The 23581-nt window shown below is 54.6% G+C and overlaps 1 protein-coding gene across 4 annotated transcripts in view; it reads left to right on the forward strand.

The window, feature by feature from the left end:
• The window catches only part of Armc9 (armadillo repeat containing 9), a 136375-nt gene extending 113280 nt beyond the window's left edge, over positions 1-23095 (forward strand). For 2 of the 4 annotated variants that reach the window (XM_047545557.1, XM_047545558.1), the window contains exons 21-24: positions 4735-4850; positions 9087-9223; positions 14168-14294; positions 20934-23095. In XM_047545557.1, coding sequence (XP_047401513.1) covers positions 4735-4850; positions 9087-9223; positions 14168-14294; positions 20934-21216 — 663 coding nt within the window. In that variant the 3' untranslated portion in view covers positions 21217-23095. Of the gene's footprint in view, positions 1-4734; positions 4851-9086; positions 9224-14167; positions 14295-20933 lie in introns of those variants that run through there. The other 2 variants (XM_047545559.1, XM_047545560.1) reach the window with 2 other exon arrangements.
• Positions 23096-23581: the final 486 nt, after the last annotated feature.

The following is a 23581-nucleotide window of genomic DNA, read 5'->3' on the forward strand; positions in this document are numbered from 1 at the left end:
ATCTGCTGTGTTTCAAGTGTCTTTTGCTCAAAATCGACCTAATTATACCAAAGTGGCGTGTTCTGGAGTAGCATACTCTGCCGCGCTTTCAGGGTGAGTGGAGGCCCTTTTCTTACATCCTGATCATTCACGAAAGTGCTGACCATATAGAAAACCCTCCTTGCCCTCCTGCACAGTCCAGGTCGCCGTCCTTTGTCCTCGTGCAGAAGTGACTGAATCCTGCTTCCCGCTGAACCCCAATCAAGTGCGACCTCAGCTGAAGTTCTCTTAGCAAACTGGGAGGTTGCCTTTGGCACCAAGTGACACTAGGGGACGGTACAAGGGAAGTCCAAGTAGGAGGGTGCAGCTGGTAATGCCACTGACTCGGGAAGCTGAGCGACGGGGCAGGAGGCCACCCTGGACAGGGTCTCACCAGTGGGAGGCCACCCTGGACAACCTGGCGAGACCCTGTCTCAGAGTCAAAAGCAAACAGGGCTGGGGATGTGGCTCAGTGGTGGAGCACCCCTGGGTCAGTCCCCAGTACTGGGAGGGAAGGAAGGACCCAGCAGAATGAGGCAATTGCACTTCATTGGAAGTCTTACAAAGCCCGTGAGGCAGGAAGACAGGCCTGGGGCGCGTGCCGGGCCTCGAACCTGAGGCTCCTGAGCTCCCCTACTCCTGCCGATGCCTCTGCCCACATGCCCGTTGCCTCAGGGTCGTAAGATGACGAAGGAAGCCCCTGGCAGGAGTCTGTGATAGAGGAAGTCCAGGTTTACCTGGCTGCCCCTCCACTTCCTCCTTCCTGCTCAGACCCGGGTCACGTGGCCTCTAGTGCAGGGGAGTCTGGGAAAGTGAACTTCTTTTCCTTTTTTTCTGGTTCTGGGGATTGAACCTAGGAGTGCTGTACCACTGAGCCACATTCTGAGCCCTGTTTGTTTTTTATTTTGAGACAGGGCCTCACTAAGTTACTAAGGCTGGACTCAAACTTGGGATCTTCCTGCCCGGTCCTCCTGAGCAGCTGAGATCACAAGCACGCGCCACCACACTTGGCACAAGTGAATATTTTTAAGTAGGCACATTGCTGTGCCAGTAAAAGCAGAGTTCTTTGGTCAGAAAGGAGAGGATGCATGTGGGGTAGACAGCAAACGGCACCAACTCCTGCTTGCAGGTTATTTTCTATGTGTATCAAGACTTAAAATAGAGGACCTGCATCACAAAAATTCATGCTGCTTTTTAATGTCATAGTTCAAGTGATTCACAAATGCTCCAGACTAACAACTGGGAAATACATTTCTTTATCTAAGTGGACATGCGTTGACCAACTTTTACTACCAAGCAAATTACATCAGCTCAGTCATAATGCAGTATTTTATTATGGTTAAATAAGCTTGCATTTTGCAGTAGCAGAACCTTGTTTCAAAATCTCCATGTATATCCCCAATGGGAGCCCTGTTCCTCCAGCTGGGTGGCTGTGGATGCCACTCCCGGGCCCCAGAGGTGTTTCTGTGGAACAGTCTGAGTAGCCCAGAAAGTCTCCTTTGCATCTCAGGGAGAGGCAGCAGGTGGGCAGGGGGTTCTGGCCTGCACTGTGGGCAGGAGGCACTGAAGAGTGACTGCACGGAGGCTGGGGCCTTTCACTGGGGAGGAAAGTCACTGTCCAGGCTGTTGCAGTTTTGTTGTTGTTTGTAGTGACACATGACAGTAGGATGTATTTTGACATGATACACACATGGAGTGGAACTTCCCATTCTTGTGGTTGTACATGATGTGGAGTTACACTGGTCGTATGTTCATATATGAACATAGGAAGGTTCTGCCCCATTCATTCTACTATCTTTCCCATTCCCATGCCCCTCCCTTCCCCAGCTCCACCCTGTCCAATCCCTTGAACTTTCCCCGCTGCCCCGCATATTGTGAGTCAGCATTTGAATATCAGAGAACATTCAACCTTTGGTTTTTTGGAATTGGCTTATTTCACTGAGCTTGATAGTCTCTAATTCCATCCATTTGCCAGGAAATGCCATAATTTCATTCTTCTTTATGGCTGAGTAATATTCCGTTGTGTATACGTGCCACATTTTCTCTATCCATTCATCTGTTGAAGGGCGTCTAGGTTGGTTCCATAGCTTAGCTATTGTGAATTGAGCTGCTATAAACATTGATTAGACTGTGTCACTGTAGTGTGCTGATTTTAAGTCCTTTGGGTATAAACCAAGGAGTGGATAGTTGGATCAAAGTGGTGGTTCTATTCCAAGTTTTCACCTCTGCAGTTTTAAGGAGGTGATGTAGCAAGTCTTAAACACAAGTCTGAGTGACGCGTTGGCTCAGGATCCCTGGTGGAGGCGGGAGCCAAGGGCTGGCAGCACGGTCCTCCGGCCTCGTTCCCCTCCTCCAGTGGCCTCACTTAGGCCGGGAGGCTGGTCTGACCAGTGCAGGGAGAGGGAAAGGGAAGAGGTGCCAGCAGCCTGAGGTCCCACTGCGGTCTGGTTTAGGGAGTCAGGCAGAGGACAGTCAGCAGCGGACCAGAGGAGGGGAGCCCCAGGATCCCGATGGCCACATCAGGCGTTGGGGTGGAGACCCTGCTTCTGGAAACTTCGGGCTGCAACGGGAGGAGCTGCACTTGAGGTCCTCCTGCGGAGCGTGGTGTGTCCGTCTGCCCAGAGGGCAGCCTCCACCTTCTCTGCTGGTCTCCCTCTCCCTGCTGGTCTCCCTCTCCCTGCCCGCGGCTCCCCTCGCTCAGCTGTCCAGGCTCAGCTGAGACCCAGGGCCCGAGGCCTTGGCCCTTCTTTCCTTATCCCTGTGCTTTAGGCAGCTTTTTCACTGCTGGGACTGAAAGGCCTGCGCAGAACAATTGGGGAGAAGCTGGTTTGGGGGCTGGGGTTGCAGGGGTCTCGGGCCACAGACAGCGCTGCATTCTCAGGGCGAGGTGAGCTTCGGGTGAGGGGAGCCGCTCCCAGGGTGGGAGGAGAGGGAGGCTTGGCTCACTCACCAGATACGCACCGAAGGCAGGCGCCCTCCCCACCTCCGGTCTCGCTGTCCCTGTCGGGGGCCTAGCCGCTGAGTGGGTTAAGACTCCCACAGCCCAGTCGTTTCTCCCCTAAACCTTTTTGCACTGTCTCACGCTTGAGCCTTTGGGGACACCTCACATCCAAACCATAACACCCTCCTTTTCAGCAGAAATCAAGAAATCAAAGGTATAAATTCAATTTTAAAAACATTTTTGGCTTTATGTGGTTTTTTGTTCATTTGTGATTCTATTTTAAAATGGCAATAGATTTCGCCTGGCGCAGTGGCGCCTGCCTGTGATCCCAGCAGCTCAGGAGGCTGAGACAGGAGGATCACAAGTTCAAAGCCAGCCTCAGCAACTTAGTGAGGCCCTAAGCAAGTCAGCAAGACCCTTCTTCTAAATAAAATATTAAAAATGACTGGGGATGTGGCACAGTGGTTAAGTGAGCTGGGTTCAATACCCGGTACCAAAACATAAAAATAAAAAAGAAATGGGGCTGGATTCACTGGATGTTGGGCAAGCAGCCAGGCAGATCCTGCCCACCCCGCACCCAGTGTCCCCCAGTGGTTGCTTCTTATGTCATTTATAGCACAAGATCAACCCAGGAAGTTGACATGGGTTCAATCCACAGACTTTATTTGGATTTCATCAGTTTTACCATAATTTCTCCTTTAAACATTTTTTCTTAATTATTAGCATCATTATGACATTATTACAGAAAACTTAGAACAAAAAAAAAAAATCGTTCCTGGTCCTGCTTTCCTGCAGAGCCGTCCTGGTCACTGGTCACTTCAGCCCTCATTTCCTTCCTGCCTCTGTGTACTTTAAGCATGATTGACAATATTATTTATGTACATTGTTATCACCTGGTTATTATTCAGTGTTTAAATGAACATTTTTCTTCATTGCCTATTCTTTATCAGTGTAAGTGGCCATGTGCTACGTCAAATGAATATGCCATATTTTACTTAATTATTGCCCTTTTATTAGACAGATCCTTCTAGTTTTACTCCCATAATTTTATAATGAAAAACTGTTTATTTAACATTTTCCATATTTCGGACTCCTTAACTAGAATCTGCACCCAAAGATAGGAACATCTTTCTGACCCTTGACGTCCGATGCCAAGTTGCTTCCCAAGAGTCGTCTCAAACTGCAGTGGCTGGGGGTGACTGCGGCCTACATGTCCTTCACATGCAGAGTTGGAGAGTGATCTTTTCTGTCAAGCTGTAATTTCTAATCCCTCCTACAGTTGGTCATTGTTCTATTTGCTGGTAATTATTCCTAGTTTGTGACTCAACTGTGTGAATTCTTTGCCCAGTTATTTAGTGTTTTACTTATTATTTTGTTGGCATTTCTTACATAATGAAGGTGTTAACCTCTTAGCCATTAAATTTGCTGCACATATTTCTCCCACTTTCTCATTTGCCTACTGACTTGGCTCATCTTTGATAAACTACACGTGTGGAAATGGTGATTTTTTGTGAAGTCACGTCTGTCTTTTCTCCTCACTTTCAGAAATCCAGTGCGTTCCAGAGAGGTGATAAGTCTCTGTAGGCGGCAGTTTTCTTCCTTTGCCTATGTTTGGCATTTTTAAGATCATTCTGCTGCGTGGTGTCCTTTGCCAGCCTAAAAGGGCTTACCTGAGTCCCTCTGACCTGGTCACTGGAGACCGATGGATCCGTGTGGGCCGTTCTGCTTCTGTCGGGAGGTGGTGTCTTGAGCCCATGTCCTCTTCCTTCCACCAGATCATGACCAACACTGGGAAGTCGCGGCGGAAGGGGCCGGCCAGCGTGCAGTGGAGCGGGGACGAGCCCCTGCGCAGGCCCGTCACCCCCAGTGGCCACAGGACCGGGTGCCCAGTGTAAGTCCAGGCGAAAGGAGGCGGGAGTTTATTTGCTTAAGCTTCATTTTGCTTAACTGCCCCGTAAGATGTGTACGTTTAAAGATGCAAAATAAAGCATTCATACTGGAAATCATCTATCTCTTTATTATTTACCTCGTGAGGCTGTTCGGAAGGAAAGAGGTTGAGACCCCCTGCTCCCCTCACCCAGGTTTCTTCTTTCAGACAGAGAAGTCGGGACAGGGGTTAACCCGTGTTGGCCAGGGTCATTCCAGAGGACAGACCAGAAGGAACGAGGGGCCGCGTGGACGGGCTCCTGTTGTGTCGTTCGGTGGCCTCTGTCACAGTTGGAGGCTCCAGATCTAGTTGAGATGACCTTGTAGAGCAGCGCAGTGGACTGGGGCCGGCTCACGGTGGAGAGGGTGCCAGGCGCGCGTGAGGCCCTGAGGTCCAGCCCAGCCCAGCTCAAGAGGAAAACAGGGAGCAGGAGCGGCCCCGCGTTACCGGTTCCCCCGCCCGTCCGACCCTCCGTGGAAGCGGAACATCAGGCTGCTTCCCCGGAGCCTCTGGCCCCCCTGGAAGGCCTGGGAAGCCCCCAGATGGCAGTTCAGTGGGCAGGGGACAGCCCCCTTCTGTCACCTGCATGAGAAACACGTGGACGGGCTGAGGGTGAGCAGGCACACCCCACGTGTGTGTGCCACCAACAGCAGCCGTGGCGGATTTCTAGTGACAGTGCCACACTTCACCTAGACACCCCCCGCTGGGAAGTTCAGCTATTTCCAGTTTCAGTTCACAGTAATTTTGTAATAAACAATCAGCCCCTGGGGATTTAGCAACAAATAAAGCGTGGACCGCCTGCAGTCGGTGCCACGCTCCCGGGAGACCAGGGTCCCAGGCACCCGCTCTTGACAAGTCTGCCGCCCATCTGGCATCGGCCTGGTAAACACCCAAAGCCCGGCTAGATGAGTGCTCCGAGGTCTGTTTGATTAGATTTCAAAATCAGTTACCATATGCTTCTGTTTCTAGGTTTTTATTTTTAATTACTGGTATGCAAACTAGGATTGTGCCCTTTTCTCTCTCCAACACACAACCAGTGTTTTTAACTTGCTGATAAGTTGAAAGAATGTCACAGTAAAGAACTCGTGGTCGCATTTGCTAGCTCTCTCGCCTGCTTTCTGTGTGTTTGATATATCATGTACACACATACGGTTTTTAAATTTTTTTTTTTTTATTTTTAATTTTTGGCTGAACTGTTTGGAAGATGGTTGCAGACTCTCAATGTGCATCTCCTGAGAATGAAAACATCCTTAGAATGAGATGATGTGCCAGTGACCCTGGTGGGCTCATCTCACTGTCTGCAAGTATTGAAATGTGGCCCTGTGCCCTGTAAATATGTAGAATTACTAAGTGTCGATTTTAGACAGTGAGCAGTGTGGCTCCCCCATGGAGCACTGTCCCACGGAGGAGTTTGGCTAGGGTACCTGCCCACTCGTGAAAGCACCTTCTAATGGATGGCCCTCCCTGTAACTAAGTAGGGGTGGTCCCCAGCTCCCTCCATCTGGTTGATTCAACAAAGGTCTTCATCACCTCTGCTGGATGGGCTGCCTCAGTCAGGAGGACAAGGAGTTGTGACCTCTGCCATCAGTGGCCGTGCGGTGAGGAAAGATGGAGAGATCTAGTCAGTGCAGGAGACCAGGGAGGCCCCAGGGGGCCGTGGGCAGGGTTTTTAGCTTCTCCACGTTTGGAACTCACCTCCAGAAAGTCTGTGTGACTCTGTACGACCAGAACCCCCAGGAACAGCATTGCCTGAATCTTAGCTCTGATAGTATCACTAGTACTTTGGGAGTCAGTAGTTCCACTTCTATAATTTTATACTGAGAAGTAACAGATATTCATAAATATATACGAGGGCATTTATTGAAGTATTATTTATAAAAACAGAAGTAATCTACATGCCCAAAATAGGAGGCTGATTATGCAAATTATATCCACACAAGATAGTATTGGAAATGGGTAACAGTGTTTAGAAAAGTCTCACAATATATTTGCTGAGTGGAAAGCAAATTATAAAACAGTGTGAAATAGTCATACTGGTCATTTGTAGTGATCCCAAGTTAGTATTTTTTAAGTCAATACTTGCTTTTTTTGTTTGTTTGTTTTTTAGCTTTCTCAGTACTAAGAATTGAACCCAGGGCCTCACCCGTGCTAGGCAAGCACTCTACCACTGAGCCACATCCCCAGCCCTTTCTAAATTTTATTTTGAGTCAGAATCTCAGTTGCCCAAGCTGGCCTGGAACTTGGGATCCTCCTGCCTCGGCCTCCTGAGTGGGTGGGATTCCAGGTGTGCACCTTGGCTCCTGGTTTATTTTGCATTTTTTCTTAAAGATTTAATATATACCAGACACTAAGTGGCTGTGTTAGGAATGGGGCTGTCAGGTCATTCTGCATGTGACGTCTGCAGGATGAACGGTCTTATCATCAAGAACAGAAAGGTCTTGGGGGAGCACCGGCACCTTGGCCCCCTCGACGCTGGCTCTCTGCCCCTCTGCCCAGCCTCCCGGGCGCTGGCCCACAGCAGGCCTCCCGCTCCTGGCGCCTCCGTCTTCCGCCTCCCCTCCTACTGTTGCTTAGGCCTGTCAACGCGCTTCCGTGTCCGCGTCCCTCTCCCTCGGGCCCTCTCCGACTGCGTCCTGACCCTGCCCTGTTCACAGCCCTGGGTGGCGGGGCAGCACTTCTGGAAGGAACTGCCACCAGGTGACCTGATAGCATCCCAGGGGGGACCCTGGGGCCACGCGCTCCGAGGTTGTCATTGCCCGCCTCCCGCCGTGGCTCTCCTGTGGCTGCAGGCTGCCCTCTGCCTCCTGCCCTTCCTCCAGAGGCCCTCGTCCCTCCTGCCTGTCCCTGATGGCCACCACACACAGATGACTCCCAAAGCCAGCCTGGGCTGCTACCTGTGTCCCCAGCACCCCGTCCAGCACTTCCTAGATCCACATCTGAGCCCCTCCCTTGGGGAAGGGCATGGACACCCCGGGACAGCACAGCTGGCCTGCTGGCCAGATCCTGCCCTGCTCTGCCCCACGCTGGCCTCCCTGAGTCATCTTCCTCCCTGACCGGTCCCGTGGCCATGGCGGGGTGGTCTCGCAGGCACCCAGGACCATTTCTTTGGCTCCTCATCCCCCCCACCCCCAAGAGATCACGTCTGAACGCCTGGCCTGGCCTGGGTGGCAGGGTCTTCTCAGTCACCACCCAGGGCACCCCACACCCCACTGCCCTCTCATAGGGCCTTTCTGGAGGAGTGGGTGGGGCAGGACAGCAGCCGTTGCTTAAATCTTTCTGTAACAAGGCAGCGTAAGTGTCTCTCTCCCCTGCTTCACCTTGCTCCAGTGTCCCCCTGCTAGAAACTCTCCCTTTATGGACTCCAGAGAACCCCAGCTCTGGATTTGAGGTCCCTGCACAGAGAAGTCTTTCCTGCCCCTCGGGCTGTGGGTGTGTCTCCTTGCCTTTCCTAATTGGGTTGAGCCTGGAGGACTTGATATTTAAGAAGCCACTCCAGAGTCAGCCCTAGGCAGGTACAAGCTTGTCATCGTGTGTCCCCACCAGGCCCTTGCTGAGTGGTGACTGCTGTCTCCTCTGTTGCCGAGGCACCCTGGAAGGTCCTCTGGGGGGCTGTGGAGGGCACCCCAGGAGCCTGCCCCTGGCAGCTCACTCCAGCCTCCATCTTGCCTGACCTGGGTCTGGCCAGACAGCCACCTCCACCCCTCTGGGCACTGAGTCAGCCCACGGGGGCTTCCTGCCACGTCATTTAGGTGGTGGTGTAAGCAAACAGGCTCTCCCCAGTCCTGCTCTTCCTCCCTCTGCTCGCGGCTGACGTGACAGCAGTCATTTCTTCTCTGGTTGGGTTCATCCTTTCGTGCATCTGCTGCATCCTTGGAGAAGAAGCAGATTTGTGCCTTAAGCTCTTTGGTTGAAATATCGTGGGCCCATGTCACCCAAAGATGTAAGACATAATTACGTGTTAGAAATACACAACCCCTTGTGTCACTGTGGATTCCCAGCAGGGCTAACAGGAGTGAGGTGGGGCTCCTGCTTCACAGGCCTGGTTTCTGCCAATACCCTCAGAAGGGTCTTAGAAATACCAATTTCACAAAAGAATCTCAGGCACGTCCCCCAGGGTCTGCTTATGGTGCTGCGGGGTGGCCAACAGGCAGGTGCCCCCAGCTGTCTGCACTGATCGCTGTTTTCCATGTTTTTCTGCAGGATGGAAGACCATCTGGTTTCTCCCCAGAATGGCCAATGGGCCAGAAATGGCTGCCTTCAGGCCCTGCCCGCCGCTCGCCTGGCCATCTGCAAGGAGGCCACGCCCAGTGTCCCTGAGTGCCGCACCACCTCTTCATGTAAGAACACTGCTGCGTATGGGGACAGTTCTGGGGCTTGTGACATCGAGAATCCAAGTGAAGCAACAGCGGGGTGGCAGGTGCAGGCCTGCTCCTGGAAAGCCCTCTGACCTCAGCCCCAGCCCCAGGGCACGGAGGCTGCAGGTCTCTGATCACACAGCCAGCCCTGAGGCTGGGCTGGTCCTCCAGAGCTCCTTCCTGGAGTTCTGTGTCTGCCGCTCACGTCTGCGAGCTTCGGGAGCGAGGTTTCTGATCGGGAGAACCAAGGTTTCATGTGAGACTTTGGAGTTGGGATCTCCAAACACTGTCTACCTTACCAGTTCCTGTTTCTGTAACAGGACACCTGAGGCTGGGCATATTATGAGAGGTCTATTTAACTAAGTTTAGGTGACTGAAAGTTCAAGTTCAGGTGGCCCCATTCGTTCAGCCTCAGGTGGGGCTTCTTTGGCTGGGTCAACATGGTAAGTGACATCCTGGTGGGGCACGCAAGGGGGAGAGATCATATGGCAGGACAAGAGGTAGAGCTGGGAAGGGCCAGTTTTGCTCTTTTTATAACCCACTCCAGAGGGATCTAGGTAGAGTCCCATGAGAACTGCAATCCCTCCAGAGGGTAGTGCCCCCTGAGCTAATCACCTTGCCCTGGACCCCCCACCTCTGGTGGGCCCACCACCTCCACATTGCTTCCAGCCTGCGACTCCCTGGGGGACCCACTCAAACCACGTTCACACCAGAGCAGTGTAGACCTGTGACCCGGGCTTTAGTGCCTCAGATTCTGGTGCCAGGGCAGGCCGCGGTGCCCGGGAAGGCTGCCCCGAGTCCAAGTGCTGCCGCAGCAAAACAACTCTGGGTCCAAATGTGCTCCGCAGCATCCAGTTGAATCAACCAGACGGATGGGGGGCAAGAGTGGTTTTTAGATGCCAAAAATAATAAGTATTTTGAATCAGAAATGCACAAAGTATTTTTTTTAATTTTCAAGAGGAAATTAAAAAGATTGTGGGCAGTTCAGATAAGACTCTGATTTCCATTCAAATAGGAAAACAACCAGGAGCAGGTCAGAGTCCAGTATGAGAAACATCTGAGAACCTGGAGGTCTGCTCACGACTGGACCCAAAGGCTCTGACCAGGGTCGGAGTGGTGGGCTGGTTTGTGAGGCTGAAGGCCGCTGGAGATTTGGAGGGACTTGGAGGGAGGTTGCGATTTCTTTCTTTCTTTCTTTCTTTCCTTCCTTTCTTTCTTCTTGTACTAGGGATTAAACTCAGGGCTTCTTCCCTGCTAGACAGGGGCTGTTCCACTGAGCTACGTCGCCCTTCCTCCATTTTGAGACAGGTCTCATTACGTTGCCCCGGCTGGCCTTGTGGTCCTCTTGCCTCAGCCTCCCCAGTAGCTGGGGTCACAGGTGTGCCTAAGGGGCTCTTGAGGAGCAGTTCCCAACTTAGGTCTGCAGTTATTTTGTGTTTTAAGTCGTGGCTGTTGGTGCTCCGTCTGTAAAGGTGACTAGCTCGATGATTCACCACGCGGTCTCTGCTGCCCTGTGAGATCTTCGGTCCTCATAGAATCTCGGTCAGTTTGATCCAATGCCCTGGAGTTGAAAGTGCGTGCAGGTCCCACAGGCCTGGACCTCCAGCAGCCTCCGCGGTCCACTCAGGGCGGCTCAGCGCCTCAGGACCTCCTTGTACCAAAACGGCCACCAGGGCTCCCTGCCAGTCCTGCTTACAAGTGTGATGGTTTGGATTTTGTTTGGTGGGGCTGGGACCGAACCAGGGGCCTCGTGCCTGCCGGGCAGGTGCTCTTGGTTGATTCTCTGGGAGGGATTTACCGTGCTGCCACCTGAAGTGTGGAGGCCCGTGAGCTTGTCGTGCACAGAGCCGTCCGAGTCGCTGCGGCTGGTGGAATCCTAATTCCTCACGTGAACATGGCGGGCACCCTCCAGGGCACCCAGCCTGCTGGTCACACGCTGTCCGAGTCCGCGCCTGAGGAGGGAGCAGCTGGTCTTCCCAAGTGGTGCCGGCAGGGGCACCCGGCAGCCCGCCCTGCACGCCGCGTCCCTGTTCCTCGGGTCCCTCCCTGCGCCTGCCCCTGTTGCTCAGCCCGCCGGCCTCAGCGCCGGCTCCTCTCCCACTTCCACGGACCATCACAAGCCTCAGCCCCTCTCGGTCCCCTGCCTGGCACAGGAAAGTCACCCGCTCCCGCCTGGGCCTGCCGAGGTGACCCTGAGTTCTCCTTAAAACCCTGTTACTTGGCGGAAGTTCTGCCTTTGGCGCGGCCGCACGGTCCTCCGGTCGGTGGTCTGTCCTGGGGTGCACTCGTCTTCCTCTGCCCTCCAGGCCAGCCCCTCTTCTGCCCAGACCCTCACCCCTGGGCGGACTGAGGCCAGCTGGTCTCCTGCCCTCACCAGCCTGGGCCTGAGAGAGGGATGGCAAGCGGCCTCGGCGTCTGTGCCCATGAGGCTGTGCGGAGGCCAGCAGAGGCCGCCTCTGGGCTCCTGGCAAGGGCGCGGTGGCTGATAAGCGGTGAGGGCGGCAGTGGTGGGCTGGCTCCCACACCCTCCCCCGGGGCGCTCCTTCCTGAACCGACTTCCTCTGGACGCTTCTGCACGCAGGCCTGTTCTCCAGCTCTTTCTTCCACACTGTCCTCTCACCTGCCCGTCCCAGACACAGCTGGCCCGCGCCTGCTCCCCACAGGGGTCCCTGGCTGCGCTGGGAATCAGGCCCCTCCTGCAGGCCTCTGGGAGCCCCTCCTGGGCTGCACGTGGAGTTGTTGAGTAAGACCCTCAGGACAGACTCAGGAGCAGCCTGTGGGACCCAGACGGCTTGGCCAGTTCATGCAGGGCCAAGATGGACGTTCCTTTTAAGCAAAGGGCTCAACCCGGTGGAGCCAAGAGGAAATAGTTCCCAAGAGAAAAACCCAAGAATGCGGCTTAGAAATCGTGGAAACCATCAGCCTGGGGAAAGCAGTTTCCCACCTGCCGAGTGCCTCCCTCCCCGCCGTCCCTCAGCTCGTGCTCTGTCTGCTTCTCTTTGGTGGGACCCCAGCGTCCACAGGGTGGTATGCGGCAGGGTGCGTGCTGGAGAAGGGGGCCTGGGGGCGCTCAGGGGGGCTCAAGGGGGCTCAAGGCTGCTCAGGGCGCTCCTTTCTCCCAGGGTGGTGCTGGTCCCAGAGGATGTGGGGGCTCCTGAGATGCTTGGGAAGTCCTGTGCATCCAGCTGTCAGAGCGCCGTCCGCCCGCCACACTTGGGCTTTGTCCCCTGGGTCTTACTCTGAGTGCCCTGAGCAGGGAGCACACACAGGCCCAGCGAGCGGGCCCACCAAGATGGGATCAGAGAAGCCGGAAATTCTAGTTCCAGACAGACTCTAGTTCCAGGTAGACTTCAGGGTGGACTGGAAATAAAACCACCTGTCAGCCTCCATATCAGGAATGATTTTTTTTTCCTGAGGTACTGGGATTGAACTCATGGATGCTCTACCAGTGAGCTACATCCCAACCGTCTTTTTTTTTTTTTTTTTTTTAAGATAAACCAGTCTTTATAAAAATAATTGTTTGTCCAACTCTGGTTGAACAATAACTATTATTTTAGAGTATTATGCTACATTCCAGATTCTAAATTTTTCTTCGAAAGTTAAACTTGGTTAATATGAAAACATCAGTGCTGTTAACTTGTTTCTTTGTATTCTAAAAGTATTCATATAAAGTCTTTAAAATAGAAGGTTTAGGAGAACATTTTACAAAGCTGATGTTCTCTGTAATAGTGGTCTATTATAAAAATAACAAATTTAGTTAAGAAATTATGTGATTTAACATTTTGTAATGAGATAAAAATAATTTGTCATAAATTATAAAATTTTGTCCTAACCGTCTTTTTTATTTATTTATTTTATTTTTGAGGTAAGGTCTCTCTAAGTTGCTGAAGGTCTGACTAAATTGCTGAGGCTGGCTTCCAACTTGATCCTCCTGCCTCAGTCTCCCAAGTTGATTGGATTACAGGGGTGTGCCACCATGCCTGGCAGAAGTGAATTTTTTGTATAAGTCCAAATAGAATTATCTGGAAGCTCTGGGCTCAAGAAAACCTGCAGGGAAGATTCCTTTATACTTAGGATACAGCTGAGGTGTTTTCTAAATGGAAGAACTGAGAGGAGCTTGGATTAAGGAGCAGCTCTGCCTGGTGCAGTGACGTAGACACCTGTAATCTCCATCAGTTGGGAGGCTGAAGCAGGAGGATCATAAGTTAGAGGTCAACCTTAGCAACTTAGTGAGATCCTGTCTCAAAATAAGAAATATGAAGAGCCAGGGATGGATCTTAGTGGTTAAAAGCCTTGTGTTCAATCTTCAGTATAGGAGAAGAAAACAGAGAAGCAACCAAGTAGGGCATTCAGAGCCTGTCACAGCATCATGTCACAGGGAGGGACCTTGGGCTGTAGCGCTTAGAAGAGAGCTGGGGCTGGGGAGGAAGCAGGCATGGCATCTGAAATAGAGACAGGCCCGACCCCAGGTCCTTGGGAGGGCAGCGCAGCGTCTCTGCTTCCCCGTGCGGGTCTCCTAAGTGGCTTGGTGGCCTGGGCCTTGGACCTGGGCACTTGCCAGCACCCACGATACACTGAGGGCTTCAGCCTGAAGGCAGCTTGGGGCGGGTGGTGAGGAGAGCCCGCCTCTGGGTTGCCAGGTTTGGAAACAACACAGGACACCACTGAGTTCCCGATAAGCCACGTGCCCCAGAGCTGCTCTGCGAGGCACGGAGTGGTGGCCCAGGGAGACTGTCCCCAGGACCAAGAGGAGCCAGGGAGCCTCCTGCGCTGCACCCTCTGAACACAAGTTCCCAGGTGTCCGGTGCAGAGCGCCCACCTCCGGGCACTGCCCGGCTGCCCGCTCACCTTGCTTTGCGGCCGAGCCAGGAAAGAGCCCCCAGAGGCTGCAGTGCAGGTGCAGACTGAGCTCTCTTCTCCCCATAGCCTCGGAGCACAAGCCAGGAGGGTGGGCACCGGCTGGACAGCAGGAAGAGCCTCACCTGTTCCCCGCAGCGGCCCACGGCTGGCTGAAGGAGGTGTCCCAGGACCCCGGCAGCAGAGAGACCAGCAGGTAGGGCGCGGGGTTTCGCGAGGCCTGGTGTCAGGAGGCCCCACAGACAGACAGCACCCACGAGTCCGGGAAGGCTCCCCGGCCCAGCCTCGGACAACAGCCTGGAGCTTTCTCCAGGTCCTGAAACAGCACCCCCGTGGCTGCTGCCGCCACGCCCAGTAACCCCAGGCATGTCAGAGCCAAGGAGAGGACACTCATAAACACGCCCCAGAGACCAATTTCAAGAAGCAGTGAGGGACCGTGCTCCAGGGATGTGATTTGGGGACTTGGGGGCAGCAGCCTGCCTTTGCTTTTCAGGCGTGAAGAAGCCGGGTGGCGGGGGAGATGGAGAACGTTGTGGCGTCAGCTTCCTAGGACAGAACAGGGCCCTTTAGAGTGAGGAAGGACCTTCCCTTGATCCCTCCAGTCCCTTTGCAGATCTGAGGGAACTGCTCAGGGACAGCGGCAGGGCCGGTCCAGTCTCGGACCAGCCTGTCCCAAGCCCAGACTCGCCTGCTGCCCCTTCCATGTCCACCTGGCCACAGGCACCCTGCCAGCAGAGTGACTCAAGATGGAGAATTCAACCTTGGACACCAAACTACGGGGCTAGCACACATGGAGGGCGGACACCCTCAGCGTCTCTGCGTGAGAGGAGTGTCCGGCCCCGCCCAGGCCTCCCCTGCCCAGCCTTCCTGGTGGAACAGGAGGCCCTTCCATCCCTGCGTCTGCAGTGAGCAGGCCCCAGGTCCCTGTGACTGTGCCTCCCTCCAGGAAGCCAGCCAGCCGTCCCCTTACTACTGCCCTGCCTGCAGGGCCACCATGGGAACCCCACAGAAACCGGGGTTCCCCCCAGGTCTAGAGGCCCCAGGCACACTGGGAGCTGTGGCTGCCACCCAGAGCAGGCAGAAGGACCCAGAGCTGCACCCTCTGTGGAGAAAGTCAGAGGCACAGGAGGGACAGGGAGGAGGCCCAGGAGGAACAGGGAGGAGATGGCGCAGGAGAAGGGCCCCTGGGCTGAAGCCCCGTCTCAGCCGCCCTGCCTCATCCTGCTCTGCTCTGTCAGTCAGGAGACAGGTGGAGGTCCCTACAGGGCTCAGCCTCTACAGGGCAGAGGCTGTAAAATGTGGCAGGATGAGCCAGAGGCCGGAGTGACGGTGGGGTCCTGGGTCCCAGAACCTGGCCACCTCCAGCCCGATGGCTGCAGGCCATGTCCCGGGGCCCATCTCCCTATCTGTCCTCCCTGTCTGGGTGACTGAAGCAGGAGCTTGTCTGCTGGATCAGGGGCTCTCCGTCCCTCTTGAAATGGGGAGGAGATTCAGGATGAGAGACCTCAGAGGGCCAGCAGATCCTCCTCAGATTCGGTCAGAGAAACCAGCCCTCCAGGCTGTGGGTTCCGAGCTCTTTATGAGGCTCATCACTGGGGACAGCCCGCGCGCTCCAGAAACGACCGTTTTCATGACAGGCAGGAGCCGAAGGCCCACTTCCTAGCAACGGCCCCTCACGAGGCTCAGCGGGGTCACAGCTGCCCTCACCGTCCAACCTTGATGTTCAGCCCGATCCCAGGGGTCTGCACGAGCAGGAGAAGGTGCCAGGAGAGCGTGGCGCCTGCTGCCCAGCTGGCTGCCACTGTCCGCCCACCCCAGCCTCTTCTCACCACTGACTGCAGCCCCCGGGCCGCAGCTCGGCACCGCCCAGCAGTGCGGACCCCTGCCACAGGCACGGGGCTCACCGCCTTGTCACATTGTCCCCAGCCAGCTCCCACTGTCCTCAAAGACGGACACCACACACAGGTTGGCTGTCTCTATGTCCCACACCTGGCTGTCGGAACACATGTCAGAGAAGAGGGGAGAAAGAACCACTCCCTGTGCAGGGAACGTGCGCACTCGGCTTCCCGTGTCAGCGCCTCTTTCTTCCTCCCCTCCCCTCCCCTCCCCTCCTCCTCCTCCTCCTCCTCCTCCTCCTCCTTCTTCTCTCTCTCTCTCCTCTCTGCCTCTCTGCCTCTTTCTATCTCCATGTCTCTCCTCTCCCTCTCTATCTCTATCTCTATCTCTCTCTCTATCTCATGAGGGCAGAGCCTCATCCCAGAAGAGGAGCTGGGCGGTGGCAGGAGCCCCAGAGCAGTGACTTTGGGTGACCAGAGATGGGATGACAGACTTCTGTAAAATTCCTCGTTTGAAAACTGGGTAAAATTCAGACCCTGACATTCTGCTCTCTCTCCTCCCTCCTCCGTGGCAAAGTTTTGTGTTTTTTTTTTCCCTTCTTTTTCTCTTTTCTATCAACTTCTCACAATCCCTAGTGTTGAGTAGCTGGGAAAAGACACTGTTGACCAGGCTTTAAAAATGCATTTATCAGCTGGCCGTGGTGCTGCACACCTGTAATCCCAGAGACTCGGGAGGCTGAGGCAGAAAGATCTCAAGTTCAAGGCCAGCCTCAGCAACTTGGTGAGACCCTGTCTCAAAGTTAAAAGGAACAGACAGGTGGTGGTAGGGATGTAGTTCAGAGATAGAATGCCCCCGACCATACACACACACACACACACACACACACACACACACAGCATTCATTAAGGGAAAAATTTTTATTTATCACAAAGAGCCAAGACTCCCCTGGAAATAGGTCAGTCTGTCAGCACAGGGCTGACTTGCTCCTCAGAATGAGCAGGGCCTTGTTCCCAGCCCTGGTTGCCCAGCATGGCCTTGACTCTGGCTTGACCTTCCCATCCCTGCTGTCCGCCCACCACAACCTGGTGTGGTCCAGAAGTAGCCCTGCAACTCCCAGAGAGCAGCCCCGCTGGATGGGAAGGCATTTGCCACGTGAGCTGGGGACAGGTGGGGAAGTGGACTCCTCAGATGGACTCTCCTCTCTAATCCCTAGTGGGGATGAAGGCAAACACTGCCAAAGGTCCTGTCCTGCCACAGACAGGAAGTGATTCTTTGGCAAGTAAAGGTTGAAATCCATAATCAGAAAGTCCAAAATTTGAAAAGCTCCAAAATCTGGAATGTTTGGAGCACTAAGGCCACAAATAGAAAATTCCACACCAGCAAACTGTTTCCTGCACATAAATATTTAAAAATACCACATAAAATTGCCTTCAGGCTGGGTGCATAAGGTGTGTATGTAAACATAAATGAATTCTGCATTTACACTTAGGTCCTCCCCAGATATCTCATACATATGCAGATGTTCCTAAATCCACAAAAATCTGAAATCCAAAACTTTAAGGAGAAAGATTTACACTTGTCTGCATTTGTTTTTGCCCTCTCCCGTGTCCCCTGAGGAAGTATGGCAGCTCAGGACAGGTAGAGTCCATCCAGCGAGAAGGAGCCACACCTTCGGAAGCAGGACGCCGGGCAGGTGGAGTAGGGCAGCTGCCACTCGCACGCACACGCACCGCTGCTGAGGGGACCTCCGCCCTGCCCACCCGGATGTGAGGTCTGCAGCCGTGAGGGAGGGGCAGTTCCAAACCCGGGAGCAGGGACCACTTAGGTTCCTGAGTGCCCTCGTCACAGCGCTGTCTGTGCCTCCACGCTCTGTGGGGATGCCCCGTGGCCTGGCGAGACTCGCCAACATTCCAGAACTCTCCCGCGGCCTATTACAGCTCTTCCTCCAGCACCGTGTTCCTGTTGAGGAGCTGCTGCTATAATCGGCGTGGCTCTGGCCGCCTCTCTTTGGGGCACCTCCCAGTTTACACAGATACAAAACTGTCCTTCTTTTCGGCACCCAGTGCCATGTGTTCCCGCAGCAGACACCTCTCTGTCACAGGTGGTCACCCTCACAGACTTCCTTTCCGCCTCCTTTCTCTACCCTGCCCTGCTGGCCTTCTCTGCCAGGCCAGTGCTATTTCCTGGCTCTGCCTAGCTCAGCATTGCTGGGGTGGGGACAGGGAATCTATCCTGCCTCCAACAGTGTCCTCTCCCTCATCTCTGCAGAGGTCAATAACAGTGGCCCAGGACGAGGATGTCAACATGGCCGCCTCCTGCAGCAGCCCCCAAAGTGACGGGACTGGCTCCCTGGTACTTGGCCAAGGACAGTGACCAATGCCAATGGGAGGAGCCAGCCAGAGGGAGCCCCTGTCTGAGGCTGCTCCTCCCTGCTCTGACCTGACGGTGTCCTAGGGCAAAGGGCAGCGGAGGGTGACTGTTGAGGTGTGAGTCAGGATTCTCCCGACAGACAAGCCAGCAGTCTGCAGAGGAAGGAATTTGAAGGGACTGGTCCGGTTATTGAGGAGTCTTGGTGAGTCCAGAATACGATGGGGTAGACCCATCCCTTTTTATTTTATTCTGAGTCAGGGTCTCACTGAGTTGCCTAGGCTGGCTTCAAACTCAGCATCCTCCTGCCTCAGCCTCTGACTTGAGTAGCTGGGGTGATAGGTGTGCGCCAGCCAGTATACCCCGATTTAATTTGGCAATTTTTTGAAAATGCAGTAGAGTCATGTCCTCCCCATCCTTTTGAATCCGGCCTGAAGTCTTCTGGTTCAAAGTAGGGACCATTTTTATGCCAGTCTTTTCCCAATTTGAATTTAGAGACTTTTCAGATGTTGTCAGTATTGTTTTCCTAAACATTAAAGTGATATATTCTCAATATAAAGACAGAAGGGTTCATAGAAAAATAGAAAATCCACAGTTTTCTCTAAAGAAGCTCCCACAACAGTGACCCTGTGGCCCAGGGTGAGACCTCACTGAATCATCATGTAGACATCGTAGAGGAGGGAAACTGAGGCTCCCCAAGTGTCAGGGAACTCGCTCACATCCAGCCACCAGCTGGAGGGAGGAAGGACAGACCTGAGAGTCACTGGCCACTGCAGGGAGCGCACCTGCTGCTCCTGCCTGCTGGAGTCCTGGGTCTTGCTCTCCCAGCTGGCACCGCACACCTGCCACCGCCCCGGCATCTCTGTGTCCTGCCTGGAGGGCCGTCTGTCCTTTAGCAGGCTGGGCAGCCCTCTGTGTGTAGACCAGGTGCAGCCCACAGGCTGAGGCCCCACTCTGGGGAGGGAAGACAGCACACCGCCGGTGGCTGGCATCTGCCATGAGCTGGAGTCCTCCTGAGCTCACTGAGTGGTGACTTCTGGGGACTCCATGTCTTCACAGACATGGTCAGGTAGATCGCTACATCCAGGTAGTAAGGAAGTCAAGGTGAGAGACCCCGGCCAGGAGGAGAGACCACACTTCCAGCCCCTGCCGGGAGCAGCGGGAGGAGGGAGCTAGCGCTCCCACAGGGCCACCATGTCTGGTGAGGCTGCTGCACCAGGCTGCATCCTGAGGGCACCTGTGGCTTCAAGGTCCCCTGGTCTCGGCTGCCTGCTGATTACATGTGTGACTCAGGAAAGCTCGTGAACTCTGGGCTCTTACAGTGCACATCTGATAACTGAAGTCTAACGCCTGCTCACAGGACTGCTCATTTTCTCAGCAAGACCCTCCCTGCCCACCCCATCTAAAGTTAGCTTCCCGTTGCTGCTGGAACGGTCTCACCCACTTAGAGAGCGGAACAACACCCATATATCAACCTACAGCTCTGTAGGGCAGAAGTCACCGGGCCAGAATCAAGGTGTGTTGACAGGTACATTCCTTTCTGGGGGACAGCCTATTCATTGCCTGCCCCTGTTTCTAGAGGCCACCTATTCTCGTTGGCCCTCCTTGTGGCCCTTCTTCCATCCTCAAAGCCAGCAGCAGTGCTGACGGGTTCCAGCTTGACCTGGAACCATCTTGGTCAAAAACTGCCTCTGGCCTGCCAGGTGACCCTGGCATGCATCCCAAACCCTCTGAGACCAGTGGTCTTTAAGACAGTCAGCCAAGCATGTTGTACGGCCACAGACTGTTTCTGACCCCACACTGGACATGCGAATAGCTTTATGAAAGACCAGGGACGTTCGGTGAGCCAAGGCCCACCTGTGTGTGGTTCAGCAAACAGATCACTTTCTACTGCCTTGGGGTGGGGGTGTTCTGTCTTGCTACTGTCCGAGACACATTTCTGTCCGTAAGTCCCTAGCACTTCACCTTTGTGCAGTCCTTGGGTTTTTCTGCCTCTTAGGTTTCTCCTTCCACCTTTGGTGGCCAGTTCCTGGACACTGGTTTCAGGTTTTTCTGGAAGGGGTGCATCTCTGGGCCTTTCTTCCACAGCCTGTGTCTTTCTCTGACTCTCCTGGGTGGTCTCCCTCTCCCTCTTCTGAGGACCCTGTGACACCTGGGCCTGCCTAGATCAGTCAAGACTATCCCCCTCTTGTAAGCCTGGCTCATGAGCAGCCCCAGGAAGGCTGCAAACTTAGGAGCCTTAGGGTCAGTCTACGACTTCGATTCCACCTTGTCATGCAATTTAACCTATTCACGATTTCCAGAGATTTGGGACCTTGACATCTTTGGGCACCATGTTCTGCTGACACGCCTTCCGGCCATCCAATCTAAGATGCCTACTCTCCAGGGCTCCGTCCCCTTCCCGCCTTCATTCCCTTGGGATCTGCTTCTCACGCTCTCCCTCCTCACCTGGACTGTGAGCTCCATGGGGCAGGATTCTTGCCTGTGGGTGCCCTGTGCTCCGGTTCCCCACACACACTGGGGACGGTGCCTCCCTGGCACCTGTTAGGGCTCAGGGGGCAGCTGCCCTCCTCCTCCTCCGATCCTGACTGTTGTTGGGTAGTTGGGACTCCAGATTGCATTTTTTCCCTAGGGAGTTTGCACCGGTCTTCGCCTGCAAGCCAAGGACCCCCCACACTCTGGGGACCCTGGAGCTCGACCCACCCAAGGCAAAGGCCTCAGCCCTGACCCCCCAGTTCTCCTTGTGTGGCCCCCAGAAGACCAGCCGCCCCGGCTCCACGGCTTCCTCCGCAAAGAGCCTGCACAGTGAGTCAGCCTGGGCCCTGCCCGTAGCTCCAAGCAAAGCATGCCAAGCTCCCGCGTCTGCACTTTTGGGCCCGTGGACCCGCTGGGTGTGCCCACTGAGCAGGTGGTGAAGGCCCACTTCCCTTCCATAGTTCCGGTGCCTTCCCTGGCCCCAGGGACCAGTCCTTCATTCATTCTTCTGCTTATTAAATTGCTTTTGGCCTCTGTGGCTCATACACAAGCTGGCAGAGACCCCCCAAGCTGAATCCCTTAGAGATTAGAACCCCCCCACACCCCATGGGCTTGCAAAGTCAGCCCTGGCCTGTCCCCACTAATGAGGTTGGCCTTGGAACTAGGCCTGCGTTCTGGTGGGAGAAACCCACCCAGGCCTCAACCCAAGAGCTCTGTCGCTGTGGGACCCTGAGCCCATGGTGGGTGGGTCCAAGGGTCCCCACTGTGTCCTGGGACCTCCCTCCTGCCCTTGTGCTCCTTGTCAGGACCACCTCTCAGCTCTCTGTGTCCCCTCTCAACCTCAACCTGTTGACTCCCCACCCTGCCACCTCCACACCCAGGCTAAGCTAGACCTTTTCAAGGGGAAATGAAAGGACAAAGTAAAGGAGGCCAAACACTGTGAAATAGCCACACTGAGACACAGGCCAGGCCCTGGGCATCACGCCTAGCTGGAGACCTGTGGGCCGCAAGTGCAGGCCCTGGCCATGCTGAGCCACCACAGGGCCCTGTTCCTGAGCGAAGCCTCAGCTCGGGTCAGGCCCCTCCTCCCAGACCCAGAGGCAGCCGCGGGAGATCCAGGGAAAGCTCGGCTGCTCTGACCCTGCCAGTGTCCAGGCCGCACCAGGTCGGGGGAGTATGGTTGATAATATCACATGAATAGCCCCCAGCAGCTGACAGCTGCGCTGGTCACACATCCAGATGCTTCACACGGCTAAGCCAGTGTGCCCAGCTCTCGAGCAGTGGAGTCAGTGTGTCCTTTGGACCCAGCAGACCTCACCGGGCCACCCAACCAGGCGGCCCAACCAGGTGGCCTGCTTCCTGTAGGGAAGACCATGGCCAAGCAAGTCGTGCCCTGGCCAAGAGTCAGGACCTGGGAGGGAAGTTCTCTTTATTCTCTTTCACATGAGTGGGTTGAAAGAGGGATTGTGTGGGACAGAGGGGTTCTGTGCCGAGATCGCTTGGCGCTGGCGTCTTGCTCTGGCTCTTCTTCCCTAGGCAGCCAGTCTTACAGGAAGTGAGGATGCTTCTCTCCCCGAGCGCCACCGTCACATTGCCTGAGGACCAGCCAGCTTCCCGTTCTCTGCCAGCCAGCAGCTGCAGGTGACAGATGTGAAGAGACAGTTGTCTGGAGACACTGGACAGCGAGAGAGCTGAGGAGGGACCAGCCCTCAGGCCCACCAGCAGTGAGGCCGTGAGAGTCCACCATCCGGCACTTTCTCACCCAGGAGAGCCATGGGAGGACTGGGGATGCCTGCTACAGCCTTCCTGGCAAGGGGACACTTCTGGTCACCTTCACGCCCACAGGAGGAGCGGGTGGCCTTCGCCTTCGGGAGACCTTGGGCTCAGGGTTCAGCCAGCATCCCCAGCCCTCCCCGGCACCCACTGGGCAGAATTCGAGGCCACACCTGCAAGCCCTGCCATCTCCCTGGCTCCTGAGGAGGAGCCGAGGTCCCAGGAAAGGTCAGGAGCCAGAGGGCCTCTTCCCAGGCTGCGGCCAGCGGCCCTGTGGGAGCGCGCTCCTCGCTGGGACCAGCGCTGGAAGTGGGGACCAGTGTCAGGAAGCTCGTTCTCCAGGGACTCTCTTTTGGGTTTAAACTCGAATACAGAATGTGAAATGCTCCGGCGGCTTCAAAGCAGCCCTGTGCTTCTACATGGGGTTCTTTTTAAAAAAAAAAAAATTTTTTTTTATTTTAATTATCTACGGTACTAGGGATTGAACTTGGGGCACTCTAACACTGAGCTACGTCCCCAGCGCAGCCTTTTTTATTTATTCATTTATTTCCATTTCTTTTTTTTTTTTTTTTTTTTTTTTTTTTGAGGCAGGATCTTGCTATGTCGCCCTGGCTGGCCTCTGCCTTGCTGTCCTCCTACCTTTGCCTCCTGAGTCACGGATTACAGGCATGGGCCACGGCGCCCAGCAGCACAGTGCTTAAAAGCCTTAGAAAACTGACCAGTTAATGCCCTCTGGTTCCCTGCCTGCATTAAGACATGAACAAACCCAGGTGACGTGGCACACATCTGTAGTCCCAGCCACTCAGGAGGCTGAGGCAGGAGGGTCACAATAAGAAACAAATAAATAAAAGAGCTGGGGACATAACTGAAGCACCCCTGGGTTCAATTCCCAGTACCGAAAAAAAAAAAAAAAGGTTTTAAAAAGACCACAAACAACAACTCACCAGCAAGACGACCAGTCCCTCCCATTCCTACCGAGGGTAACATCAGGCCCAAGTCTGAGGACAGAGGAAAGAAATTCACCTTCAGCGT

The sequence above is a fragment of the Sciurus carolinensis genome, chromosome 3 (assembly GCF_902686445.1).
Source record: "Sciurus carolinensis chromosome 3, mSciCar1.2, whole genome shotgun sequence".
In the NCBI taxonomy this organism is placed as follows: domain Eukaryota; kingdom Metazoa; phylum Chordata; class Mammalia; order Rodentia; family Sciuridae; genus Sciurus; species Sciurus carolinensis.